This window comes from Gracilinanus agilis, chromosome 2, assembly GCF_016433145.1.
Source record: "Gracilinanus agilis isolate LMUSP501 chromosome 2, AgileGrace, whole genome shotgun sequence".
Classification (NCBI taxonomy): Eukaryota; Metazoa; Chordata; class Mammalia; order Didelphimorphia; family Didelphidae; genus Gracilinanus; species Gracilinanus agilis.
The window spans coordinates 614,395,751-614,419,287 of record NC_058131.1 but is presented as its reverse complement, the minus strand read 5'-3'; the positions used below and the strand labels follow the sequence as shown (position 1 = coordinate 614,419,287).

General features: G+C 41.0%; 1 protein-coding gene across 1 annotated transcript in view; it reads left to right on the top strand.

Annotated features, from left to right (window-relative positions):
• SH3PXD2A (SH3 and PX domains 2A) overlaps positions 1 to 23,537 on the top strand; it is a 348,301-nt gene that overhangs the window by 173,472 nt on the left and 151,292 nt on the right. The window contains exon 6 of the mRNA XM_044665543.1: positions 3,549 to 3,578. Within this exon, the coding sequence (XP_044521478.1) occupies positions 3,549 to 3,578 (30 nt within the window). The remainder of the gene's footprint in view (positions 1 to 3,548; positions 3,579 to 23,537) is intronic.

The window sequence follows — 23,537 nt, the reverse complement described above, 5'->3', positions numbered from 1 at the left end:
TTTCCTTCCTTCCTTTCTTTCTTTCTTTCTTTCTTTCTTTCTTTCTTTCTTTCTTTCTTTCTTTCTTTCTTTCTTTCTTTCTTTCTTTCTTCCTTCCTTCCTTCCTTCCTTCCTTTCTTTCTTTCTTCCTTTCTTTCTTTCTTTCTTTCTTTCTTTCATTACATAGCAGAGGTCTGAACAAAATGATATAAGAGATCGGGGAAAGAAAAGATTTCATCTCAGGCGTGGGGTGGATCTGGGAAGGCTTCATTGGGAAGGTGTTATCTGAGCTGACCCTGCAAGAAAGGGAAGAATTTTAATAGGTGGGAACCATTCTAGGCATTTGGTAGAGCCAATGCAAAGCATGGAGAGAGGAAAGGCAGGATAAGATTGGAAATGATGAATAGCTTGTTTTGGCTGGGATTAGAATATTTGAAGAAGCATGTGATAAGGTTGGTAAGGTAGATTGGAACCAAATCATTGAAATCCTTAAATGCCACCCTAGGAGTTTATATTTTGTTTGATAGGCAATGGATAATTACAGAGCTGTACATTAGATTATTTTGACAGCCATGAAAAGCAGTTTGGCAACCATTAGATGTGGGCTAAATTTTTATACTATATGCTCAATAAACTTCAAATGAATTCTTGACCACAATGAAAATGAATATGTTAAATTTTGAAATAGAGGAGAATGAGAAATAATTTTCAAATTTAGGGCTAGAGGGAGAAAAAGTTAGAAGTAATCATAAAGGATCCAATTCAGTAATTCAATAAACATCTATTAAGCACCTAATATGTGTTAGGCTATATATATAGGGATATAAATAAGAAAAAAATAGATAAAATAGAGAATTTCAAATACTTAGAATTGTAAAGCTTTTGCATGAGCAAAGTCAATGCAGCTGTCAACTGGGAAAAATATTGGCATCAAATATCTTGGACAAAAGTCTGATATCTAAGTTATGTAGATAATTGGCATAGATATATAAGATCAAGAACCTTTCTCGAGGTTGTAAAATCAAAAGACATAAGCAGTTTTTAGAAGTATAAATATCAATAACCATATAAAAATGATCCAAATAATTACTAATAAGAAAAATGCAACTTAAAATAATTCTGAGGTTGATTTCAAATCTTTGAACTTCAAATTATAAATGATGATAAAATAAGTAGTGTTTTAGGAGTATTTACATACTTGTTATAGTTCTAAACTTGGAACCAAATGAGAAAAACGACTATTGACAGCTTCTGATCCATCACTCTTACTCTTACTCTGAAAGATCAATGACATAAAGTTCTTTCCTTAGTACAAATCTGGGCTCAGACACTTATTAGCTATGTGACTTTGGGCAAATCATTTTACCCTATTTGTCTCAGTTTCCTCACCTGCAAAATGAGCTGGAGAAGGAAAAGGCAAACCACTTCATTATCTTTACCAAGAAAACCTCAAATGTGATCACAAAGAGTTGGGCATAACTGAACAGAGCAACTGTTCAAAGGAACATTTATTATGGTAGCAAAAAAAAAAAAAGCAAAAAACAAATAGATTGCATTCAGATGAGTGCAATCATCATTTTTGACTCTAGAAGACATAACTTCTTGTTAGCAGAGAGATGGTGGACTAAGGTATGGCATGAGACATAAACTGCTAGATAATGGATGTTGATTTCTTTTGCTTCCCTACTTTTTGTTACAAGAAAGGACTATATTGAGGATTGGAAGTAGTCAATAGGAAATGAACGCCGTTTAAAAAAAAAATCTTGGAAAAAGTAGAAGTGAGAAAACTCTGATATTGTGATTTACTAGGAAGGAGGAGGTAAGGACTAAATAAGGAAACTTTTGATCAGTTAACCAGGAAATATTTATATCAAGTAGTTACTCTGCACAGTCTTCTTTTAGGAACTGTGAGAGAAGTGAGGAAAATGCTTGCCTCCTTGTTTCTAAAAAAGAATTCAGTCTCTGGCCTCTAGTTTTATGGGGAGGCCACAAGTTCTTGGCTATGAAAGAACAGGAAGTAGTTTCACGACTTTTCCCTCTCTTTAGTCCTGAGCTAGGCTTCTCCAACCTAGCACTCTCCAGATAGAAGGCAATACCCACAGGGATTCAATTCCAATTTGGATGGTGAAGATGATCTGATTCCATTCAAATCAGAGGATCCCCTCATCTGAGATGCATATAGTGTAATAGGAAAAATACTGGACTTTTGGGCACCTGGGTCCTAGTTTTGTTCTACTGCTAAGAAACTAGATGTCATTGAGCAACTATCTTTATGTTCGAGCCTCAATTTCCATATATATAAAATTGGGATAATAATCCTTTACCTAGAGTACCTTTTATAGAGCATTTTGCTAATTGAATGAGATGTGAAAATGCTTTGGAAACTGTAAAGTGAATGTAAAATGCCAGAGTGTTGGTTTTTTTTTAATATTGAAAGTAGCAATTTTATTTCAGTTTAAAATTATTTACAAAACCCCAAAGACATACTTCATGAAACTGGTACAAACTATTTTCCCTTCCATTGGCTTTTGCTCCAAAGATCACAGTTGAGAAATACCATATAAAATAAAAATAGGATTGGATTAGAAAAGTACTCTACTGTTCTAATTTCCAGTTGATAGTATTTACAGAAATAATTACAATGGGGAAAAAAAGGTTACTTGAAAACTAGTTAATTTGCAAGTTATCCTCCAGGATCCTTAAATGCAGAGTTCTCTGAGGGTTTCAAACATGCAAACACACTCTAGTTCAAAGGTGTCCACTTCTCCCTGCTTTCCCATTCAATTCCACATCTCTGTCAGTGCCGCATAATTGTTTATTATGTTCAAAAACCACATAACAATTAAACACTGAGGTAAATCAATTTCTATTCAAAACAATGATCATTGTAACAGAGAAGTGGAATCAACCCTGATTTTCCTCATTCATTCTAACTTTTTCATTATTCCTTACTGTCTGCCATTAGTCACTTTAGCCTATATCTGTTTTCTGAAATCCATAGATTAGTGAAAAAATATTATTCTAAAATTAATCAAACAAAAGAGACAGAGTATATGAAATAGGGCCAAGTGAAATGGGAGGGTTTTTTTCTGTTCGTGTAGAGGTTGTTTGACACCAGGATTATTCTTTTAACTGATGAGTACATGCATTAGATCTTTAGAAGACAAAGCGCATAGGTTCAGCTCTGCTCCCTTTCTCCTACTTCACTGGTGCCCAAGTGACCAACACTCATGGTCCATCTCTTTCCCTTATCTGACCACTCTCACCTCTACATACTCACACAAGCACAGGCACATAAATATTTACAACACCTGCAGGGAAGGTAAAACGAGCCTGGGGAAGAGTGACTCAGAACCAAAAAGTCCAGTAGCCTAAGTCTTCTGGCCCAGGGTCAATTTGACCTTTTTAGGTCAATAAAACATTTTGAAACCTCAGGATGCTTTGTCATTGTTTTGAGTCTTTCTTCCCTGACCATCAGTATTTGTGACCCTTGGGAACTGGGGTTTTCTCCTCAGTTCTGCCACTCTTAAACTTTGTCCTCCCTGATGGAGCTGGGAAGGGGCAATTAGGTGGCACAGTGGGTAGATGCCAGACCTGATGTTAGAAAGACACATTTTCCTGAGTTTAAATCTGGCCCCAGACACTTAACTATTTGGGTGGCTCTGGGCAAGTCATTTAAGCCTGTTTGCCTCAGTTTCCTCATATGACAAAAGGTCTGGAAAAGGAAATGGCCAACCACTCCAGCATCCTTGCCAAGAAAACTTCAAAGAGGTGACAAAGAGTTAGACCAAAACTAAAATGACTGAACAACAATGGAACTGGGAATTTCCAGTCTTGAATTTCCTCCTAACATCTTGATTTTTTTGCTTAATGATTAAATGATTCTGTAGTAGGTGCTTGATAAGACTTGATGGAAGGGGTGGTCAAATGGAGGGTTCCCCAAAACAGAAGCTTCTAAAGGCGATGATAGCCTCTTTCCAATTTCCTATTTCTGCCGACTATTGTCATGTGCTTGTTCTTTTAACTCAGAGATGAAATGTTGCCTCTTTTATGAAGATTTCCTTGATGATTCCAGCTGAAAAGGATTTCTACATCATCTGCTTTCATAGCACTTTATTATCCTTTGATTCATTTCTCTTATTTTACCTCATTTTATATCCACATCCTATCACTGCTTACTGGTATAGACTATGTCTTTCTTTATTTGTCTTCACAGAGTAGACATATTATTAAATAATTTATTTAATACATTTATTAACAATTTATTAAATAAATGCCTTTATTGAACCCAAGGCACTTGACTCCAGGAGTTACTATTCTTAAAAGTCATTTTGTGATTGATATATATATAAACCCAGTGGAGTTGCTCATCAGCTCTGGGAGGGGGGAGGGAAAGAACAGGAATCATGTAACTGTGGAAAAATATTCTAAATTAATAAATTAATGAAAAAAGATTGTTATCAACCCCCCCCAAACAAATAAGTAAAAGTAATTTTGAACTTGATAAACATCAACAAACACAAACACATCAGTATCCAAAGAACAAAAAAAAAGATTGTTAGGAAACTGAGTCTCTGAATTAATTAATGAATTCCAGGCACAGGAGAGAAAAAGAATATTATTTTTTATGTGGATTTTCAAAGATCACTTAATCCATTTAATTCACAGAGGGGAGAAAAACCAAAATGCATAAAAATCTTGTCCCTTTGCTCTAAAGTCAGCTGCCCAGCAGGACTCACATGTCACCTAAACAAACCTGACTATTGTAACCTCTCTCTCTGCTTCGAATAGACACCCGTCTAGCCACTTTGTACCTTGGGCTCCTACCAGCTTTTTTTTTTTTTTTTTTTTTTTTTTAATGGAAAGGAGAAAGTCAATTTTCCTAATGAGGAAAGTGGTCTTAAAAGTTAATGGACAGGGGGCAACTGGGTAACTCAGCGGATTGAGAGTCAGGCCTAGAGATGGGAGGTCCTAGGTTCAACTCTGACCTCAGACACTTCCCAGCTGTGTGACCCTGGGCAAGTCACTTAACCCCCATTGCCTACCCTTTCCACTCTTCTGCCTTGGAGCCAATACACAGTATTGACTCCAAGACGGAAGGTAAGGGTTTAAAACAAAAAAAGAAAGTTAATGGAGAGGGTATTTGGGTGGTCCTTTTAAAAAAATGATATGAGGAAGAAATGATAGCATAGTGATTCCAAGTAAAGGTCTGGTCCTCTATTGTCCTGGTTCTGTTTTTGAAAATTGGATGAAAGGGTTCTAGGTCTGTCGTTTAGTCTAGCTCTTTCATTTTACAAATGAGGAATCTGAGGCTCAGGGAGTTGTGACTTGAGCAAAGTCAAACATATGACAAATATCAGAGTTGGGATTTGAACCCAGGTTCAAGAATTAATATTCTTTCTTTTTTTAAAAATCATCTTGAATTTAGCAAATATCAGCAAACATGAGCACACCAATATCTAAAGAAGAAAAGAAGATTTTATAGGAAACAGCCCCTATCATGTACAGCCCATCTTTAAAAAGTGTGTATTAAATTTAGCACAACAATACCCATGCTGACCTGCTCATCTGCCTCTTCCAAATTTCTTTCTATTCTTTTCTGTTATTTTAAAATCTTTCATTGATAATTTTTTCTTTCTTTTGAGCTAGTGTTCCTTTTTTTATACCACTGTGATCTCACTGATGTGGGCATTCCCTCTCTTGTTGAAAATTAGTTAATCCCTTTTCCCATACAATTCCTGCTTCTGCCTTTCCATGAATTCTCTGTAGAGGATTTATTCCATATAATGCATCCTTCTTATGTTTCTTTAAAAAAAAATGATGGACTTGAACAGCCCTCTTCTCTTATTTCTGTCCCGTCATGGTCTCTGGTCACATGTATTCTTAATGATGGTGCTGTTTGTTCCTGGGTGAGGAGAAGGCAGAAGGAAGGGTGAAATGCCCTTGAAGTTAGGTAGAAAGACTTGGATAGGGCAGTGTGGAGAAGGGAGTGTAATAGGAAAGTTAGGGGGGGTGAGGAATAATGAATTTAGCTTTGGACAAGTTGAGTTTAAGATGCCTACAAGACATTTACTTTGCTTTGTCTGATAGGAAATTGGAATGTGAGATAGGGGGTCAGGAGAGTTGTTAGGGCCCAAGTAGATCTGATGATCATTTCAGTTGTATCTATGGAAACTGATGAGATCATGAAGGGAAACACTATAGAGGAAGAAGTAAAGAGGGTTCAAGGGAAAGCCTTGAGGGATACCCTCAGTTAGTGGTCATGCCTGCCTTGTACCTGATGGATGAAGCTCCATCGAAGGAGACAGAAGAGTGGTCAGACTGGTAAGAAGGGAACCTGGAGAGAACAGTGCCATGAAAACCTAGACAGAAGAGACTATTAAACAGAAGAGGGTGATTGGCAGTGACATATATCACATAGTGATCAAGATAGAAAAGATAGGTTGGAGTCAGCTTGTGAAATTAAATGGCACACACAGGAATTTACATATTATATTAGAGATAGTAGGGAACTACTGAAGTTTCTCAAATGACTTGGTCTGACCTGTGTTTGAATCTTATCATTTTGGAGGTCGGGGGAAAGAAATATCAATTAGTTCTTTGGAGAATGGTTTGGAGAAGGAAGAGGATGACTAGAAGAAAACCAGTTAGGAAGCTATTTTGACAATCCTTGGAGAAGAGATAAGGGCATGAATTGGTGGGGTTGTGGTCCAAGTGGAGAGAAGGGGACAGATACAGTACTTTTTTGGGTTCTATATTGCATCCCAGTCACAGTGCTTTACATATGATTGGGGCTTGCTCAACAGATGGAATTGAATTGAAATGAACTTCCCAGGAGAGATGGGAATGTGTTGGATCTGGTTAGATTCCACTTAGATTTGGAATTGGTCCTGAGAATTACACTGACCACAGAGTAGAATGAGGATGATAGCAATGATCTTGACTCTGGGAGCATTGTTTAGCCTGTGCAGGGTGATTCCTAAGGATTTCCTCATCAGCCCCTGGCTTCTCCAGCTTGGTAGCCCAGCATTTGTTGCTGTTAACTCCTCTCTGGAATTGCTAGAAATCATTTGTGTGTGTGTGTGTATGTGTGTGTGTGTGTGTGTGTGTGTCTGTCTGTCTGTCTTCATTTTGGGAGGTCAAAAAGATGTCAGAAAAAATTTTATCACTTTGAAAAGATTTTATCTTTTAATAATAACAATAACATATTGATCCATTCAGCATCTTTCTTGGACTCTTCTTTCAGGCATTCTCTGTTTCTCTCCTTCAGTGTCTTTCTCTCTCCTGATACTTTGTCAAATACAAGCACCAGATCAAATAACGGTGTGTTTTGAGTCAGAGGAGCCGCTTATCAAATTATCAAAGCCTTTCAATTTAATTGGAATTTCATAGATAACCCCAAAGCCTCTTTCAAGTGTCCAGATCCAGAGGGCCATTGAGAATTCATTTTGTAGGGAGGTTTCTTTTTTCAAGTTAGCCTCTCGAGGTCTCCCTCGGATCCTACGGCCTCTGGGGCGTGCATGTGCTTCTCCAGCTTGCACAGGCTGCCTTGAGTCAAGGTCAGTTTACTTCCTTAGAAAGTAGAAGCTGTCTTCTTGAATTTCAGCTATCGTTGTTTAAAAAAAAAAAATTGGCCGGCATGCAGAAAAGATGTGCATTTATAGAAACCTTTGATGTGTTCCCTCTTCATAGAAGTCCCCTTGTGGTTTTATGTTACTTCTCCTCAAACTTAAAAAAAAGTTGGCTCTCCCCTCTCAAGCTGCTTCTTTGGACTTCCCAGAAGCTGCTTGGTACTGAACAATCTCAATGATTTTCCATCTGGAGCATTTATATTGACTTTTGGTTTGAGTTGATGTACTCTTGGGAGCCCTGAGTTCTTGCCTGTCCATAAGACTGGGAAACCCCAATGTATTTTGTGCCCTAGCAAACAGAAAATGGCTGGGGTTGGGGGGAAGTTGCTAGAAGGAAATCACTTATAGGGACCAGTCTGTGGTCTCCCTGGAATCTCCCCTAATGTAAAGGGATCATAAAAGGAGTGTGTATGAGTCAACTCAGCTATCATGAGTGGAAAAGGGGTCTATGAATTTTAGATCTAATAGAGGCCTTTTAAACCTCAGAACTAGGATAATTGGAACATTCAACTAAAATCCTCTTAAGAACAAGGACTATTATTTTATTTTGCTCTGTCTTTCTATCACCAGTGCTTTGCACTTACAAAGTTCTTGATAAATGCTTGCTGAATTGTTAACTGATAAATTTAGAAGGGTCCATATACATCATCTTTTGTGTCCTCTTTTATAGTTGAGGAATCTGAGGCCCAGAGTGGGGAAGTATTTTGGCTAAGAGCACACAGTAAGTTAGAGGCAGGATCAAGATTAGAATCAAGATCCCTTGCTTCCCCATTCAGGATTTTTTCATATTATGCCACACTGATACAGATACTCCTATTTAGTCATTAATTAAAAAAAATGTTTACTTTGTTTGGCTTTTGGGGTTCAGGGGACCTGTGGAACTTGGGAGAATAATGATAAGAATTTTTTCACTTGACAATGGGTACCTCTCTTTAGAAAATTCAAAGTCTGCCTTGCTTCATATGGGGCAATGAAATTATGGAACTCTTGGTCCCTCTCCAGAAAGAGATTCAGTCTAAAATACAAATAGCTTCTTAAAAGGCATCACTTAGATTGGTGTGAGAACTATAATGGGAAAAGAATAAGTATGTCTAACCTGTGAGAGTGTCCACTGATCTCTTATGGCTCCCCTTCCCACCCCCCCCCCCCAACTCTTTTCCCCCATCAGAAACAAAATTCAGCCTGTAGATTTCTGGGTTTATTCCAACAGCTTTTTGGTTCTGACTGAATCTCTAAACCTATTTTCTGTGGCCCTTGTTAGACGTAGTGCTTAAATGAAGGATGATCCGATATCCTCTGAGGATAGGCAGAATTAGAAGCTCTTGCGTTGTTTGCCTTATGAGAGTCAAGAGGGTCTCTGTAGGGAGAGACAAGGGTCAGGTGGAATTCCTCCCCTCAGGAGCTCAGGGTCTAGTTGGAGAGATCAGATATAAAACACACACACACACACACACACACACACACACACACACACACACACANAAAATCTTTACACACACACACACACACACACACACACACACACACACACACACACACGTTAAACAAGAGATGTTTATAGAATAAGTGTCTTGACGCCACATCCACCCAGTTGTCACAGGGCAGCCCAGCCTATCCTAGCTAGAGATGCTCCTGGGGGGGCTTGAACAGAACAGAAGCTCCCTCACTGCTCTGAGCTGTGACCCCCATTTCTTGCCTCTAAGGCCAGTCCCTTCTCACTCATTCACATTTCTTCTCACTGAAGGCAAGGCTGCCCAGTTAAGTATTCTGGTTAAATTCCTCACATTTCCTAGGAGTTGCCCAGCCTGCAAAGCAGGTTTTGTTTTTGGGACCTTGGGGGTGCACAGAGCCCGCCTCTGTTGTGCCCTGTGAACAATGACATTAATGTTCCCCCAGCTGCCCCCTGGCACCATCTGGGAGACGGGGAAGGGGTTGAAGAGGGCAAACCCCAGGAGTTCTTGCCAGGGAGATATTGTTTCTATCCCAGTCTACCTTGGGCAACCTTGTTTAACCTCATCTGGCCTGGTTCTATATCTGTGTGGGCTAGCCTCCCCCCAGGGAAAGCCTATGCTTTCTTTTACTCCCCTCATTCCCAGCTCTGGAGTGGTGGGTTCTCAGAATGCCTGCGTGTCTGTCTATTCAGCCCAGCACCAGAGGGGGAGAATGCCGGCTCAGGAAAGAAATGAGAGGGATACAGAGGATAGGATAAAGGGAGGCTTTCAGACCCAAGAACTTTTTAAGTCAAAGCTTTGGGGGGGGATGTAACAAGAGGGGGTGAGTGGAGATGGGGCCAAAGTGTCAGATTGATGAAGGATGCTTTGTGTCACTTCCAAAATACAAAAACCAGGACACTTTGGTGGGAGGAGTCTTTGGAGGCTGAAGTCAAAGAGGAAATCTTAGGCTCAAGAATTTCTCTCCCCTCCTTCCCAGTATGCCTTCTGCAGAGCATTTCCAAGAAGGTGGGGGGAACCCCAGCTGATTTTTGCACTGATTGCCTCCTAATTTCCCTCTCTGCCCAGGCAAGGGGCAAATTCTGTAACCAGTGAGAGCAGAGGATGGGCTATTACTGCTGTCCAGGAATCTCACTAATTATGGGAATATGGCATAGGCTATGGTTTTCTCTGTGTTATGTGGAAGACAACTTCTAGGAGACTGTGAGCCCCTCCAGCACTACCTGGGCTTGGGTAGCATTAGGCACACTGTATAGCTAAAAAAACAACACTGAGGAAACTTGGGTAATTCTAGTACTAGGCTTGCTGTGTGACTCTGGGCAAGTCATTCCCCCTCTCAGGGCCACAGTTTGTAAAATGGGGCAGTCGGACTAAATGATATCTTCTGGCTCAGATGTTCTTTATTCTGTTCTAGGGGTGTAGACCAATGAACTTGGATGAGTGGAAAATGCATCTTTATTTTCACTTACCTCTAATTTAAACTGAGCATTTCTTCCAATTATTTAAAAATATTATTCTAAGAAAGGGTCTCACTGCCAAAGGTTCCATGACACAAAAAAGCTAGGAACCACTGGTTGGGACCAATTCTCAGATAATATCCATGGAGATTGGGTCCTAGAACATAGGAGGCATTGATATTCTTTGAGGCTGACAACTCCCTAGGTTTAAGGACATTCATTAAAGAGAGAGGATCTGTTGGTTCTGACCAGTACTGCATATTAGGCATGTAAGGTCAAGTGTGACATGAGGGGCTTCAGGAAGGCCCTGGCTTCTCCTGTTTGCTCATAGCTGAGGTCCTCTTTCCCAGACAGCTAAAGCCTTTCATTCCATGTGGAAAAATGAGCCTTGAGTGAACCTAGGGCTGAGAGTTGCACCCAGGAGTCACACACACCTAGGGCTGATAGCTGCACTTGGGGAGTCACAGAGAACAGGTTTGGTGAGGATGGAGGGAGAAGGACAGAGCAGAAAAACATGGAGCTCCCTGAGGCTCAGGAAAGAGAAGCTCTGACTGACCCCTGTCCTCCTTCCTACACAGGGGCTGATAAGGACAACCCTTAGGGAATTGGTCTTCGGAATGCCTAGGCTAAGTAGCTATGAGCAGCCTACACGGGGCAGTACTGCAAGGGTCCCATTTGTGTGTAGGTTAGGTGAAGAATGGCCATTAAGGTCCTCAGGCAGCCCCTCCAGACTGAAGAATTGGAGACCAGGGAAGGAGACTGGTCTAGGGACCATTTCTGCCAACATGGCATCCAGAAAGAGGTCCAGTTCAGTAACCACAGGAGACCCCCTAAGGCTGGAACACTGAAAAGTCCCTGGATGGGTTGACCCAGGACACTTGAAAATATCCTACCTAAATTCAGTCAAAGAGTTAGGGACACTGTGGGTAATATAGGATGACATTTTGACTCTTATAAACCCTTGAGTGCTAAGCTAAGAAATTTGGACTTTTCTAAGAAGTTGGAGCCATTAAAGGCCTTTGGGTAGAGGGAGTGTTGTGAAAGATGTACTTTGGGAAGATAACTTTGGCAGAAGGTATGGAGGGAGTAGGGTAAGAAGAGATCTGAATAGAGCCCAGACTAAAATGGTGGCTGGGAGATTGGAAAGGGGAGTATCAGATGTAAGCAACATTGCCTAGTAGAAAGAAAGCTGATTTCAGAGTCATGAGATCTGAGTCTGCTGGCTTTATCCTTGATTACCTATACAATCTTGGAACATTATTTCATTTTTCTATACCTTGGTTTCCTCATCCTTCAAATGAGTGGGTTGGATTTGATAATATTCTGGCTCAAAATCATTGACCACAAAAAATCATGGAGGTAAAATGTATGACATATGGCATCTGAATGATAAAGAGGGAAAAAGCCAAAGGACACCCTTAGGTCTCCAAAGTTTCATATCAAGGTCATTGGGGAAATGAGGGCATCATCAACAGTGATAAGAGGAGTCAGTGGTTTTTTTTGGGGGGGTAGAAAGAGAAGGGTGAGCATGATTGGCTTGGATTCATTCATTCATTTAACTAGCATTTAGTAAGTCCTTATGCCCAATTCTGGGGATGCAAAGACTAACAAAATAGTCCCTCAAGGAGCTTACCTTCCATGTGGGGACAACAATCTGGATGTAGAAAATTTAATACAAATATATATGTAAAGTACCTTCCACAAAGAGAATACTACAGACTGGGGTTAAGGGTTATCAGTAAATCTCAAAAAGAAACTAGAAATTCTATGAGCCAGAGGAAGGAGGTATTGGTGGGATCATCTAAGGGGAATGACTAACACTCAGTTCAGAATGTGTGTTTAATACTCAGCAGAGTTTAGGGCTAAAAGTAACAAGGGTTTTTTTTTGTTTGTTTGTTTGTTTGTTTTTTTAAAAGAAACCTTACTTTCTGTCTTAGTAACAACTCTTAGACAGAAGGACAAGGGCTGGGCAAATGGAGTTAAGTGATTTGCCCAGGGTCACACAGCTAGGAAGTATCTGAGCTCAGATTTGAGCCCAGGTCTTCCTGACTCCAGAGCTGGTTCTCTATCCACTGTACCACCTAGATGCCCCCTAAAATAACAAGGTATTACTTGGATCCTCCTGCTGTGTTCCCATAAAGTCCTTTAACTTTCTCCTCAGAGTTGTTGCCCAGTATATGAATTAGGGATACTTCTTGACCTGCCTTTTAAAAATGTCTGGCATAGAATATAGTGATTCCCAAAGTGGGCACCACTGCCCCCTGGTGGGTGCTGCAGCGATCTAGGGGAGTGGTGATGGCCACAGGTGCATTTATCTTTCCTATTAATTGCTATTAAAATTTAAAAAAAATTAATTTCCAGGGGGCTAAGTAATATTTTTTCTGGAAAGGGGGCGGTAGGCCAAAAAAGTTTGGGAACCACTAATATAGAGTAATAGATATAGAATAATTTTCTGGAGTGAGTTAGCTCTTGATGTCTAACCATTCTTTCCCTCTTCATGGGGAATACAGTGACATTTGCTCCAGGTTGGGCCCTGTGGCTCATCTTTCTTATTGGGTGGCATTTTAGAGGTTTGGGGAGATTGGGGAGAAATCACTATGTGTCTCATAATGAATGGAGCTTTGGCTAAGTGTGGGGCCTGTTTTCTCTTGCTGTGTGGCTCTGATCCATTTTCCTGTGAAATCTTTTCACTGAACTCGGTTCCTCAGGCTCTTTCCTTTGGGGATCCCCTTCCCCCAAATCTATACCCTAGAGAAAAGCAGGGATGCTTGGGAGCCCTCTCCTCCCAGCTAACCTCTGCCGCCGCCTGGCAGCCACACAAACAGACTCTTTGTGTTAACCGAGGAGAACCAATGGATCCTTCTGAACGTTGGGTGTAACTGCAGGAGAGTGGTCCAGGCATGCAGCTTTATGTAAGATATCCCCCATCCTTTTCGACTTGCCCTCCTGTGTGACTCCCATCTAGTGGTTTTCCTTCAGCTTGGAAGGGCCTGTCTAGAGGGTGCGTGGGAGGTAGGGGAATGCCCACAGGAAATTGTACTAAATCCACTTTAAAAAGGACTCAATTCTGAATGGGCTTTTAGTACCAGTTCGCTCAAAGGAGGAGGCAGGTTTCTGAAAAGCCAAGTCTGTCTTATTATGTGGACCACTGCACAACACCTCACTGTCCTCCCACATACCCACACCCACATGTGTACACCACAACACCCCCTCTTCACTGCACCCCACCCCCAAACACAACCGACTTTTGAAACAGAACTTTCTAATCAGACCAGTTGCAGTCTGGAGCAACGAACTTGAAAGTTAATCCTAGGAACACAGAAAGGAACAGGGAAGGGAATCTTTGAGTCTATCATGTTCCAGTCTTTCACTTTTACAGATAAAGAAACTGAGGCACTATGAAGTTGAGTGACTTCCCCAAGGCTATGCAGCTCATGGGGCAGCTAGGTCACTCAAAGTCTATTCAGTCCTAGAATCAGGAGGACTTGAGTTTAAAACTGGTCTTGGATATTTGCTATGTGACCCCGGACAAGTTATTTAACCCTCTTTGCCTCAGTTTCCTTAACTGTAAAATGAACTAGAGAAGGAAATGCCAAACCACTCTAGTGTCTTTGCCAAGAAAACCCCAAACGGGGTCTGGAAGAGTAGAATGTGACTCATGATTAAACAACACCACACAGCTCATAAGTGCCTGAGGGAGAATTTGAACCTGCTTCTTTGTGACTCCACATCAGCACTCTATACTCCATGCTGCCTTTATTCTGGGAAGACTGAACCTAAGGCTGCAAAGCACACCTTTCATAATCTAGAGAGGCTTAGGTCTCAGTAACTTTTGGACCCTGGCTAAGTTCTCAGCACTCCTGAGCAGATGTAAGAGGGAGAAGGTCAGTGGTAATTTTTGTAGGGGGAGGAGGAAAGCAAGGGAATTGCAGTTCATTTATTTTATTATTTATTTTATTAATTTTTATTATTCTCATTATTCATTCATTCATTTATTTATTTTTATTATGTATTATTTTAATAACCAGTTTTACAGAGAATGCTTGTCACTGGAGCTGGGCTGCTCTGGTGCCGAGAAGACTCGGTACAACGTGCAAGAAGCCAGGCACATTCTAGGAAACTGAGAATTTCCATTGCTATTTGTCAGCCCCTCTGAAGCAGGTGGATGGGGGCTTCGTGCCCACCTGGTGAGCATCCCGAGTCTTGTGGGGACTGATGGATGGACCTCTTCCTGGCTGATGTCTCTGAGCTTGTGTTTTCCTTCGGACTAGAGGCAAGAGCAGGCCTGGGAGCAATTGCTGGAGACAAGGGCTGCCTCTCCTCACCATCTCCCTTCTCTGTTCCCATTCCCACCCTGCTAGTCTAGGCTCTCTTTATCAACCCATGCTGTATGGCAAAGCAGGAAGGGCATCGGGCCACCGGACCTGCATTCCAGAGCTAGCTTGTTCCTGGTGTGATCTCTCTGGGCCCCCTTCCTTATCTCAGTGCTAAAATGAGAGCCTGTAGGACCTCGGAGGACTGTTTCAGCTTCAGATCCAGGTCTGAATCCAGTAGCTTCCTACAGGTTTCAGTATTTATTCTCTCCCTCTCTGATCCATCCTTTGCAGGGATGCCGACTGATTATCTTTATGCATTGGGCGTATTCCTAGACATTCTCCTGCTCAAACGTTTTCTGGTCAAATTCCTTTACTTGGCTTTCAGAGCCATCCATAAAATGATGCTTTTCTTCCTTTTCAACCTCATTTCAAACTCTTCCCCAAGGACACATAGTGCTCCAGGCAAACTGGACAGCTATCTGTCCCTTGAACACTACCTATCCTTTCTAAGCTGCCCAAACTGTTCTCTTTCCCTCTTTTCTCTTCTCCTTTACTGTTGAATTTGCCTTTTGAATACCTGGCCACCCTTTAAAATGCAACTTATAGGGGCAGTTGAATGGCTCGGTGGATAGAAAGCCAGGCCTAGAGATGGGAGGTTTAGATTCAAATCTGGCCTCAGATGTTTCCTAGCTGTGTGGTCCTGGGCAAGTCATTTAAATTTCATTGCCCAGCCCTTTCTGCTCTTCTGCCTGGGAACCAATACATAGCATGGTACACAGAAAGTTAAGGATTTAAAGAAAGACAAAGGTGGGGGGGGAGGGAGGCAATTCAAATTCTGCTTTCTCTTTGAAGCCTTCTCTCTTTCACCCAGTTTGTAATGTTTTTCCCCTTTGTACCTCACAAAAATATTTGTTCTAGGCCTTTCTATTATATACTTAGCATTTTTATTATTATTTTGTATATTATATTATTTTGTTATATGATTATTTTTATTTAATCATACATAGATCATATGCTCCATTCAGTTGGATAAACATTTGTGTCTGGTAGGAAATAGTGGCATAGACCCAGATGCACAGAAGGGCAGGAACTAGTCTTGGGTAAATTCTGCATCTTTTCTAGGGCCTAATGCAGTTTGTCGAAAATAGTAGGTACTTAGTAGAAGTCTGTTGGGTTGATTTGAGGCCTATTTTTCTGGTTGCTTTTGGAAGCCACTGGTAGAGGAGAATGGAATGGAAGCTTTGTTTTCTAACCAGATAGAGGGCCGAGCTTTTTTTGTGTTTGATTCGCATAAAAATTGGGTAAAGAACCCCAATGGAGACCTGTGGAAGTTCATCTCTTCTTCATGGAGAGATACACACTTCTCATTTGGAAACAGAGAGTCAAACATTCCTGAGACAGGCTATGACAAGGCTTTGCAAAAGTCGAGTTCCTAGCTCAATGCAAGGCAGACTTTTTCTTATCTTGTCCTAAACCCCTTTCAGTTGTTGGCACCCAAACCTCCATGCTAAGGAGTAAGGAATATTCTGACCCCCCTACCCATATAAATCTCCCTGGAGGTGGGACACTGGGTTAGACACACAGGAGACATTCAGTAATGATTTATTTGATAGATTGAAGTGTTTGCCAAGAGGCAGTTCTGTCTCTCTCTCTCTTCTTGGACCTTTCTTGACTGTATGTTGCTCTGTGGTCTGGGGACAGAGAGTGAGAGCCTTCTCCTCCATCCCTGCTAGGGGGTAGTGCCAAATTGGACACCCTGACATTTGCCAGAGAGTATGATCCATGTAATACCACCCAGCTTCTGGGCTTGGCTGCCTTCCTTGCATGCCAGCCCCAGAATGGGCATGGATGCCAAGCCCCTAAGGAAAATTCACTAAAGTTCCTTCCTCTGATGTCCTGCCTGCATGGGAGGAAGGGAGGAAACTAAAACCCTCAGGCAGGCCTTTGAGCCAGAATCTTCCCCTTTAGGAGAAAAGGGGGAAAGGGAGGAAAGGAAGGAGCCCAGTGGGAGGTTGGTTCTGAATTTTATAGGTAGCATTAATAATTCCCCCAGGGCACTTTAAAAAAATCTACACTTTGTTGGGGGCTATTTTTCCCCAAACTCCTACATTTCCCTAGAGTGCTGTCAACCCAGGCCTTGAGCATCTGGTTGTGCCTTGTATCTAACTAAAACCTAGAAGCAAATAGAGCGGGATTCCTTTAGGCCTGACTGAATGAATGCTTCCAAATGGAGCATGGGGCCCACATTTCTGATGGTTCATTGCCTCTTAAAGCCAAGAATAGAAAAGGAAACCTGTTCTCAAAATGGTTAGCCCCCACAAAGTTTTTCTTGACTCTTGGAAGAAGGTGTGTGGGAAATACAGGCCAATAGTTGTGCTTTGGTTTACAGTATCTAAGAATTTTCTTTTGAGGTCACAGGAGCCTCATTTCACCATAGATATAGTTAAGGGGGGCCTTAAAGATATTGTGTTTAGTTTAGAACACTAGAGTTTGGGTCAGACCCCCATTTTTGGATGAGGAAACTGAGGTCAAGAGAGAGAGTCAGGTATTTGCACAAGATCATATAAAGCTAAGGGTCAGCGAGATGACTAAGTAGATTTCGAAAGCCAGGCCCAGAGATGGAAGATCTAGGACTCAAATATGGCCTCAGATACTTCCTAGCTATATGAACACAATCCCAATTCCCTAGCCCTTATCATTCTTCTACCTTGGAACCAATATAAAGTGTTGCTTTTGCAAAAGAAGTTAAGGGTTTGAAAAAAAAAAGATCATATAAAGGTATAAATGGCAGGGCTAGGATTCAAACCCGTGTCTTGTGTTTGCCACTGATACTTTTTTTCCCCTCTGCTGCTTTAACCTAAAAGATGGACTACCCCAGTGTAAAGGCTCTTCTCTGTTTAAACAGAGCTTAAAGTCTGGACCTCTGTCCATGCCATCTATGGTGTTGTTAAATAATCACTTATACTTATAACATTATGTATGACTGATATCCACCTGCCTGTACCACAAACTGTACTCGTAAGTGACCTTTGAGGCCTCAGTTTTCTCATGTGGGAAATGAAGAGGTTGAACTAAGGTGGCCTTTAAGTCCCCTTCCAATTCTAAATATATATACTCCTTTGACCTCTAAGGCTCCTTCCTAATGGTCTTAAATTACTTAAACTTTCTCGGCCTGTTTCCATTTCTGTAAAATGAGGATAATCATGGTTTCTCAAACTGCCTCATCCTGAAGATTAGATGGGACAATGAAGGGGAAAGTGCTTTGAAACACAATTATCGCACTGAACAGGAATGAGGAGGTATTTTCTTCCCATTATATTTGTTATTATCTCTGCTAAATGTTCAGTGCAGAGCCTGTTTCTCCCAGCCTTCCATTCTGTTCCTGAATTGATTCTGGGCTCTGGGGTAGCTGGGTGGCAAGTCCCCAGGAAATAATAATAGCCAGCATGTCTATGGGGGGGCTTTGAAGTTTACAAAGTACTTAATGAATGGTAACTTATTTGTTCCTCACAATAAACCTGTGAAGAAGGTATAGTTATTATTCCTGTTTTACAGATGAGGAAACTGAGACTGATAGAGGTTACATGACTAGTCCATGAGGCATATGGCTAGTGTCTAAGGCAGAATTCAAACTCAGATTTTCCTGGCTCCAAGATCCATCTAGCTACCCAAACATGTCTATAAAAGGAATCTAGAGGGGCAATTAAGTGGCCCAATGGATAAGAGAGCCAGACCTGGAGTCAGGAAGTCCTGGTTTAAAATCTGGCCCTATACACTTCCTAGCTGTGTGACCCTGGGCAAGTCACTTAACCCTAATTGTCTAGCCTGTATCTTTCTTCTGCCTTGAAACCAATACTTAGTATTGATTCTAAGATAGAAGATAAGGATTTTTTAAAAATAGAAGAGATCTAGAAAAGTCTCTTTGCCTACCTCCTCATCCAACTCCCAGGTGACTGGTTCCCTGTAAATGATCAACTGACTTGTGTCATTGTGTCTTAGCAGCGTGGTTGTCCTCATTTTTGCAACATTTTCCCTTTTACCCATTGCCCTTAATTCTGGATCCCCAAAAGAACCAATCTTCCTCATGATAGCCCTCAAATACTCCAAGAGAGCTCTGGCCCACCTCCCCCTAATCTTTACTTCTAATGTTTCTTCAACAGATCCTTATAAGGCATATCCTTGTGAAGCCTTTCTCCATCCTGGAGACTCATCCTTAGCAAGCTTCCTTCCCTCTTATCAGTGTCCTCCCCAGACAATGGATCTTAGAAAGGAATCTGTGCCATGTGTTGTCTGGTGGGGGCAGAGGAGAACAAGTCTATCTCTACATACTCAGAAGCCTCTAATTGCAGCCTAACTGAGGATCATGTGTAGGTGCTTAGGCTCACTTTGGATTCATTAAGGATTTCTTTTATCGAGGTAGCAAGGTACTTGAATGGATCACTGAGCCCAGACTCAGGAGGATCTGTGTTCTGTAATTATGATTATGATTATCCAAGTGCATATTCCTGGGGCACTCCACTAGAGACCTCCTTCCGAGTTAAAATGTAAAGAGTGGATTGAGAGTCAGGAAGATCTAAATTTAAATATTAGCCATGCAACGTTGGGCAAATCACTTAACTTTTGTCTGCCTCAATTTCCTCCTTATAAAATGAGGATAATAGAGCCTACCTCCCAGAAGTTTTATAAGGATCAAATGAGATATTTGTAAAGGGCTTGGCATAGTGCCTATCCCCTACTATGTACTTAATACATCCTTCCTTTCTCTGATTCCAAGCATATAGTAGGTGCCAAATAAATGTTTATTGAATGGAATCAAAATCTTTTAAATAAGATTTCCCCTGGCCTTGTGTGCTGAGCTGGCGAGACTGTGTGTGTCTGGCTCCATCTTGTGGATAAAATAGGAAATTACACCTTATTATATAATCTGGGAAAGACAGGTGATTGAGTGCAGGACTGGGGTATCTGTTCAAATCTCTATCATTAGAATACCCTTCTGAGGGATCTAGGCACTCCTCAAGCAATATCTTTGCAAATGAACACAGAATTAATTAGGCCAATGTGACATTTTCCTGCTCTGAATGGGCCTGTGAATGGAGATGCTCCTTGGTCTCAGATTAAAACATTTAACCCTATCCAGAGGTTGTTTCCTCGTCTTAGCCCAAACTGGTCATGACCCTGAATACAGAACAACACCTGGCCATGAAATGATCTATGACCCAAAACTGAGGCTGAACTACAGGGATGGTGGAAGACTGATAGACACTGGCTGTTTCATGAAACAACAACAAACTTTTGTTCCTCACAACAATAATTATACAAGACAGTGTGAATAATTGTGGCACCACAGTTGTTTCATTCAACCCTAAATAGCTATCATATACCCAGAAACTGCTGTTGCATACCTCTCACCTCAGTCCTTTGTTTCAACAGAAAACCTTGCCTTATGCTTTAATGAGAAAATGGAGGCCACCATGAGCTCCTTCATCTACCCATTTCCACACTTAAAAACCTCCTTTTTATCTTCACTTATTCTCTCTTCTTTTGCTCCAGTCCCTTAGAAAGAGGTGACCCCATTCTCTTTGTCACTTCTAAACCCTCTACTTGTTCCTTCAATCCCATCTTCTCTAAAAGCTTATTTTAGAGATCATTCTTCTCTTTCTTGATCTTCAATCTCTTCTTTTCCATGGGATCATTCCTGATTGGATACAAACTCCAATACCCTTTATTCAATTCTAATATCCTCTTAAGTTGACATTCATATAGATACAGATATATATCCATTCTTTTACTGCCTTGTTCCTAGAATGAATAATCTACTTTTTTTATATTTCTATTACCTCTTCTCTGACTACTCAGTTACTTACAATCAGGCTTCTAACCCCACCTTAATTATTTTCAGTCTCCATCCTCTTTGACTTTTCTGAAGCTTCTGACATTCTACTTCCTGGATATTGTCCCTTCTTGATCATTTCTTTCTCTGTCTCTGTCTCTGTCTCTCTCACTCTCTTCCTCCCTCTCCATCTTTCTTTCCTCTCTCCCCCCCTTTCTCTTCCTCTTCCCTTACTCACTTTGTTTCCTCTTATCCCTCCCCCTTCATGTAAGAGGCTGCCATATTGACTAGTTTTAAAAACAGCTACTTTCTATCTCTCTGCCATTTCTTGTGAAAACTTATGCATGCTTTTCATGGCCTTGTTATTTCCAAGCCCTGCACTGTTGTGTTTTTCAGATTTTCTTGGATTTAATATCTTTGTGATCCTCACATTGCATGTCTGACTTTATCCCCAACCACCCATGACTTTAATTGTCATCTTTTTTCTCTCCTACGGGCTCTTGTTGCTTAAAACATTCCCTCTTGTCTTCCATATTCTAATTTTCTTTCTCTACAGACTCATTCCAGAGTACATACAAACATGTTTGTTTCCCACTCCCCCCACCCAAATATTTCCTTGACCTTACTATTCTTGAACTATCATTCTGCCTCTTTCTTTCCCTTCATTAACAAACTTTTATAAAGAATAGCGTATGTTTCTTGCCTTCATGTCCTCACCATCAACTAATTATTTAACTCCTTTGCTGTCTGGCCTCTATTGCCATTGCCCTACTGAAACTATTTTTTTCCAAGGTCATTAGTGACCTTTATATTGCCAGATCCAATGGCCTTTTCTTATTTGTCATTCTTGTAATTTCTTCAGCTTTCCATTTTTCTCTCCTTCTGTGGATTCTGTGACACTGGGCTTAATTTGTTGTAATCTCTCTAATTGTTCCTTTGCTTGGTTCATCTTTTTCCTGTTGCCTTCAAATGTGGATGTCACCCAGTGCTTTTCTTCTTGGTCTTGTCTTCTGTCTACATTTTCTCATTTGATAACTCTCATGGCTTTAATAATCATCTTTATTCAGATATTTCTCAAATCTATATATCGAACCCTCTACAATCCCTTAAGCTCCAGTCCTTCATATTTATTCATCTGTTAAATATGTTCACTTATATCTTCTGTTTAATATGTCTAAAACTTAACCTCCAAAGCTGTCTCTCCTTACTTTTTTCCTTTTAATGGCATCTTCATTCCCCCCAGAACATAGACTTGAAATCTTGGATCAATTCTCATTCATAACCTCCTCCCACAAGACAGTTACCAAGTCTTGCCAATTCTACTGCAGTAATATCACTTGCATTTGTCTCCTTTATCCACTATTACCCTAGGAAAGTGGCCCTTTACCTTTTACCCACATAATCTGGTTTTTCAAATACTTAGTGGATTGTCTTGCAGAAGAGAGAATTTTTTTTGGTTTTAGGAAAAAGTTGGATCAAAGAAAGGATTGCTTGAGGTTGGTGGGATGATGATAACTGACAATAGAAAGAAGGCACTTATTTTGTTTCCACTTCCTCTGCTAGGGAAAATGAACTAGGAAATAGAAGGTGGTAGGGGGGGTCAGGGAATGAAGGGAGTTCAACACCCAACAAGTGTAAGGAATAGTAAGAAAGCCCCTAGCTGCTATTTGTAAATTCAAATCACCTGACCCAGATAACTATCTCTTCAGTTCCTGAAAGAAAGATGTTATTGCTGAGCCTCTTTTATTAATATTTGAAAGATCATGGAAGGTTTCCAGGTTAACATGGCTGTAGAGTAGTTGCAGTACCTTTACCCTCCCCACCACTGACCTGTACAATACCTCAAAAGAACAAAAAGGCCAAGTTCAAATGAGCGAAGAGACTCCACAATAGGGCTCAGCAACGAAGGTTTGTGGGATTTGGGCATTTCCGCATTATAAGGGGGTAAATTAGCTCCCACCAAAACGCGAGCTGATCAAACCCTCCCCCACCCCCACCTTTGGGGCAGGATTCATAGCCAGCGCACTAGAATTAAAGTACTGGGGAACAACCTCTTAAGTTCTTGGCAGCAGATCAAGAGCACCCCTGAGAGCAGCTAGGCCTGAAACCCTAGGAGGCTGAAGAGTGTGCACCTTGGGAGCAGAGAGGGGAGTGGGGCTCGGGCAGCATACAGCAGAAACCGATGGCAGATTCCACTCTGTAGCTCCACACACAGAGAGCCTGCCCTCGTCACCCAGACTTCTGAGGGAAGAAAGAAACAGCAGAGTAATGGCTAGCAAGGCTCAAGAAAAACCACCCAACAAAAGAAGCAAGAAAAATTCACTAACTCTAGATAATTTTATATAGAAAAAATCCAGACCACAGAACAGACCGTAGAGGAGGACAAACATGTAAACACATCCAAACCCTCCCAAAAAAATGAAAATTGGTCTCAAACTCTTGAAGAGTTCCAATCTGAGATCATGAGAAAGGTGGAAGAGATTTGGCAAGAAAAGTGGGAAATAGTTCAAAAAGAAAACAACAGTTTAAAAGGCAGAATTTCACAATTGGAAATTGAGGTTCAGAAATTAAATGAAATGATAAGCAAATTGAAGACCAGAAATGACCAGCTGGAAGCCATGAAGAGCCAGTTAGACCAGACGGGAAAGGAAAACCAAAAGATTATAGCCAAAAACTAGTCTTTAAAGCCTAGAATTGGGCAAATAGAAACCAATGATCTCACAAGACAGCAAGAATTAATAAAGCAAAGTCAAAAGACTGACAAAATAGAATGAAACATGAAATATCTCAATGAGAAGATGACAGATCAAGAAAACAGGTCAAGAAGAGACAACTTGAGAATTATTAGTCTTCTAGAAAAATCAGAGACAAAT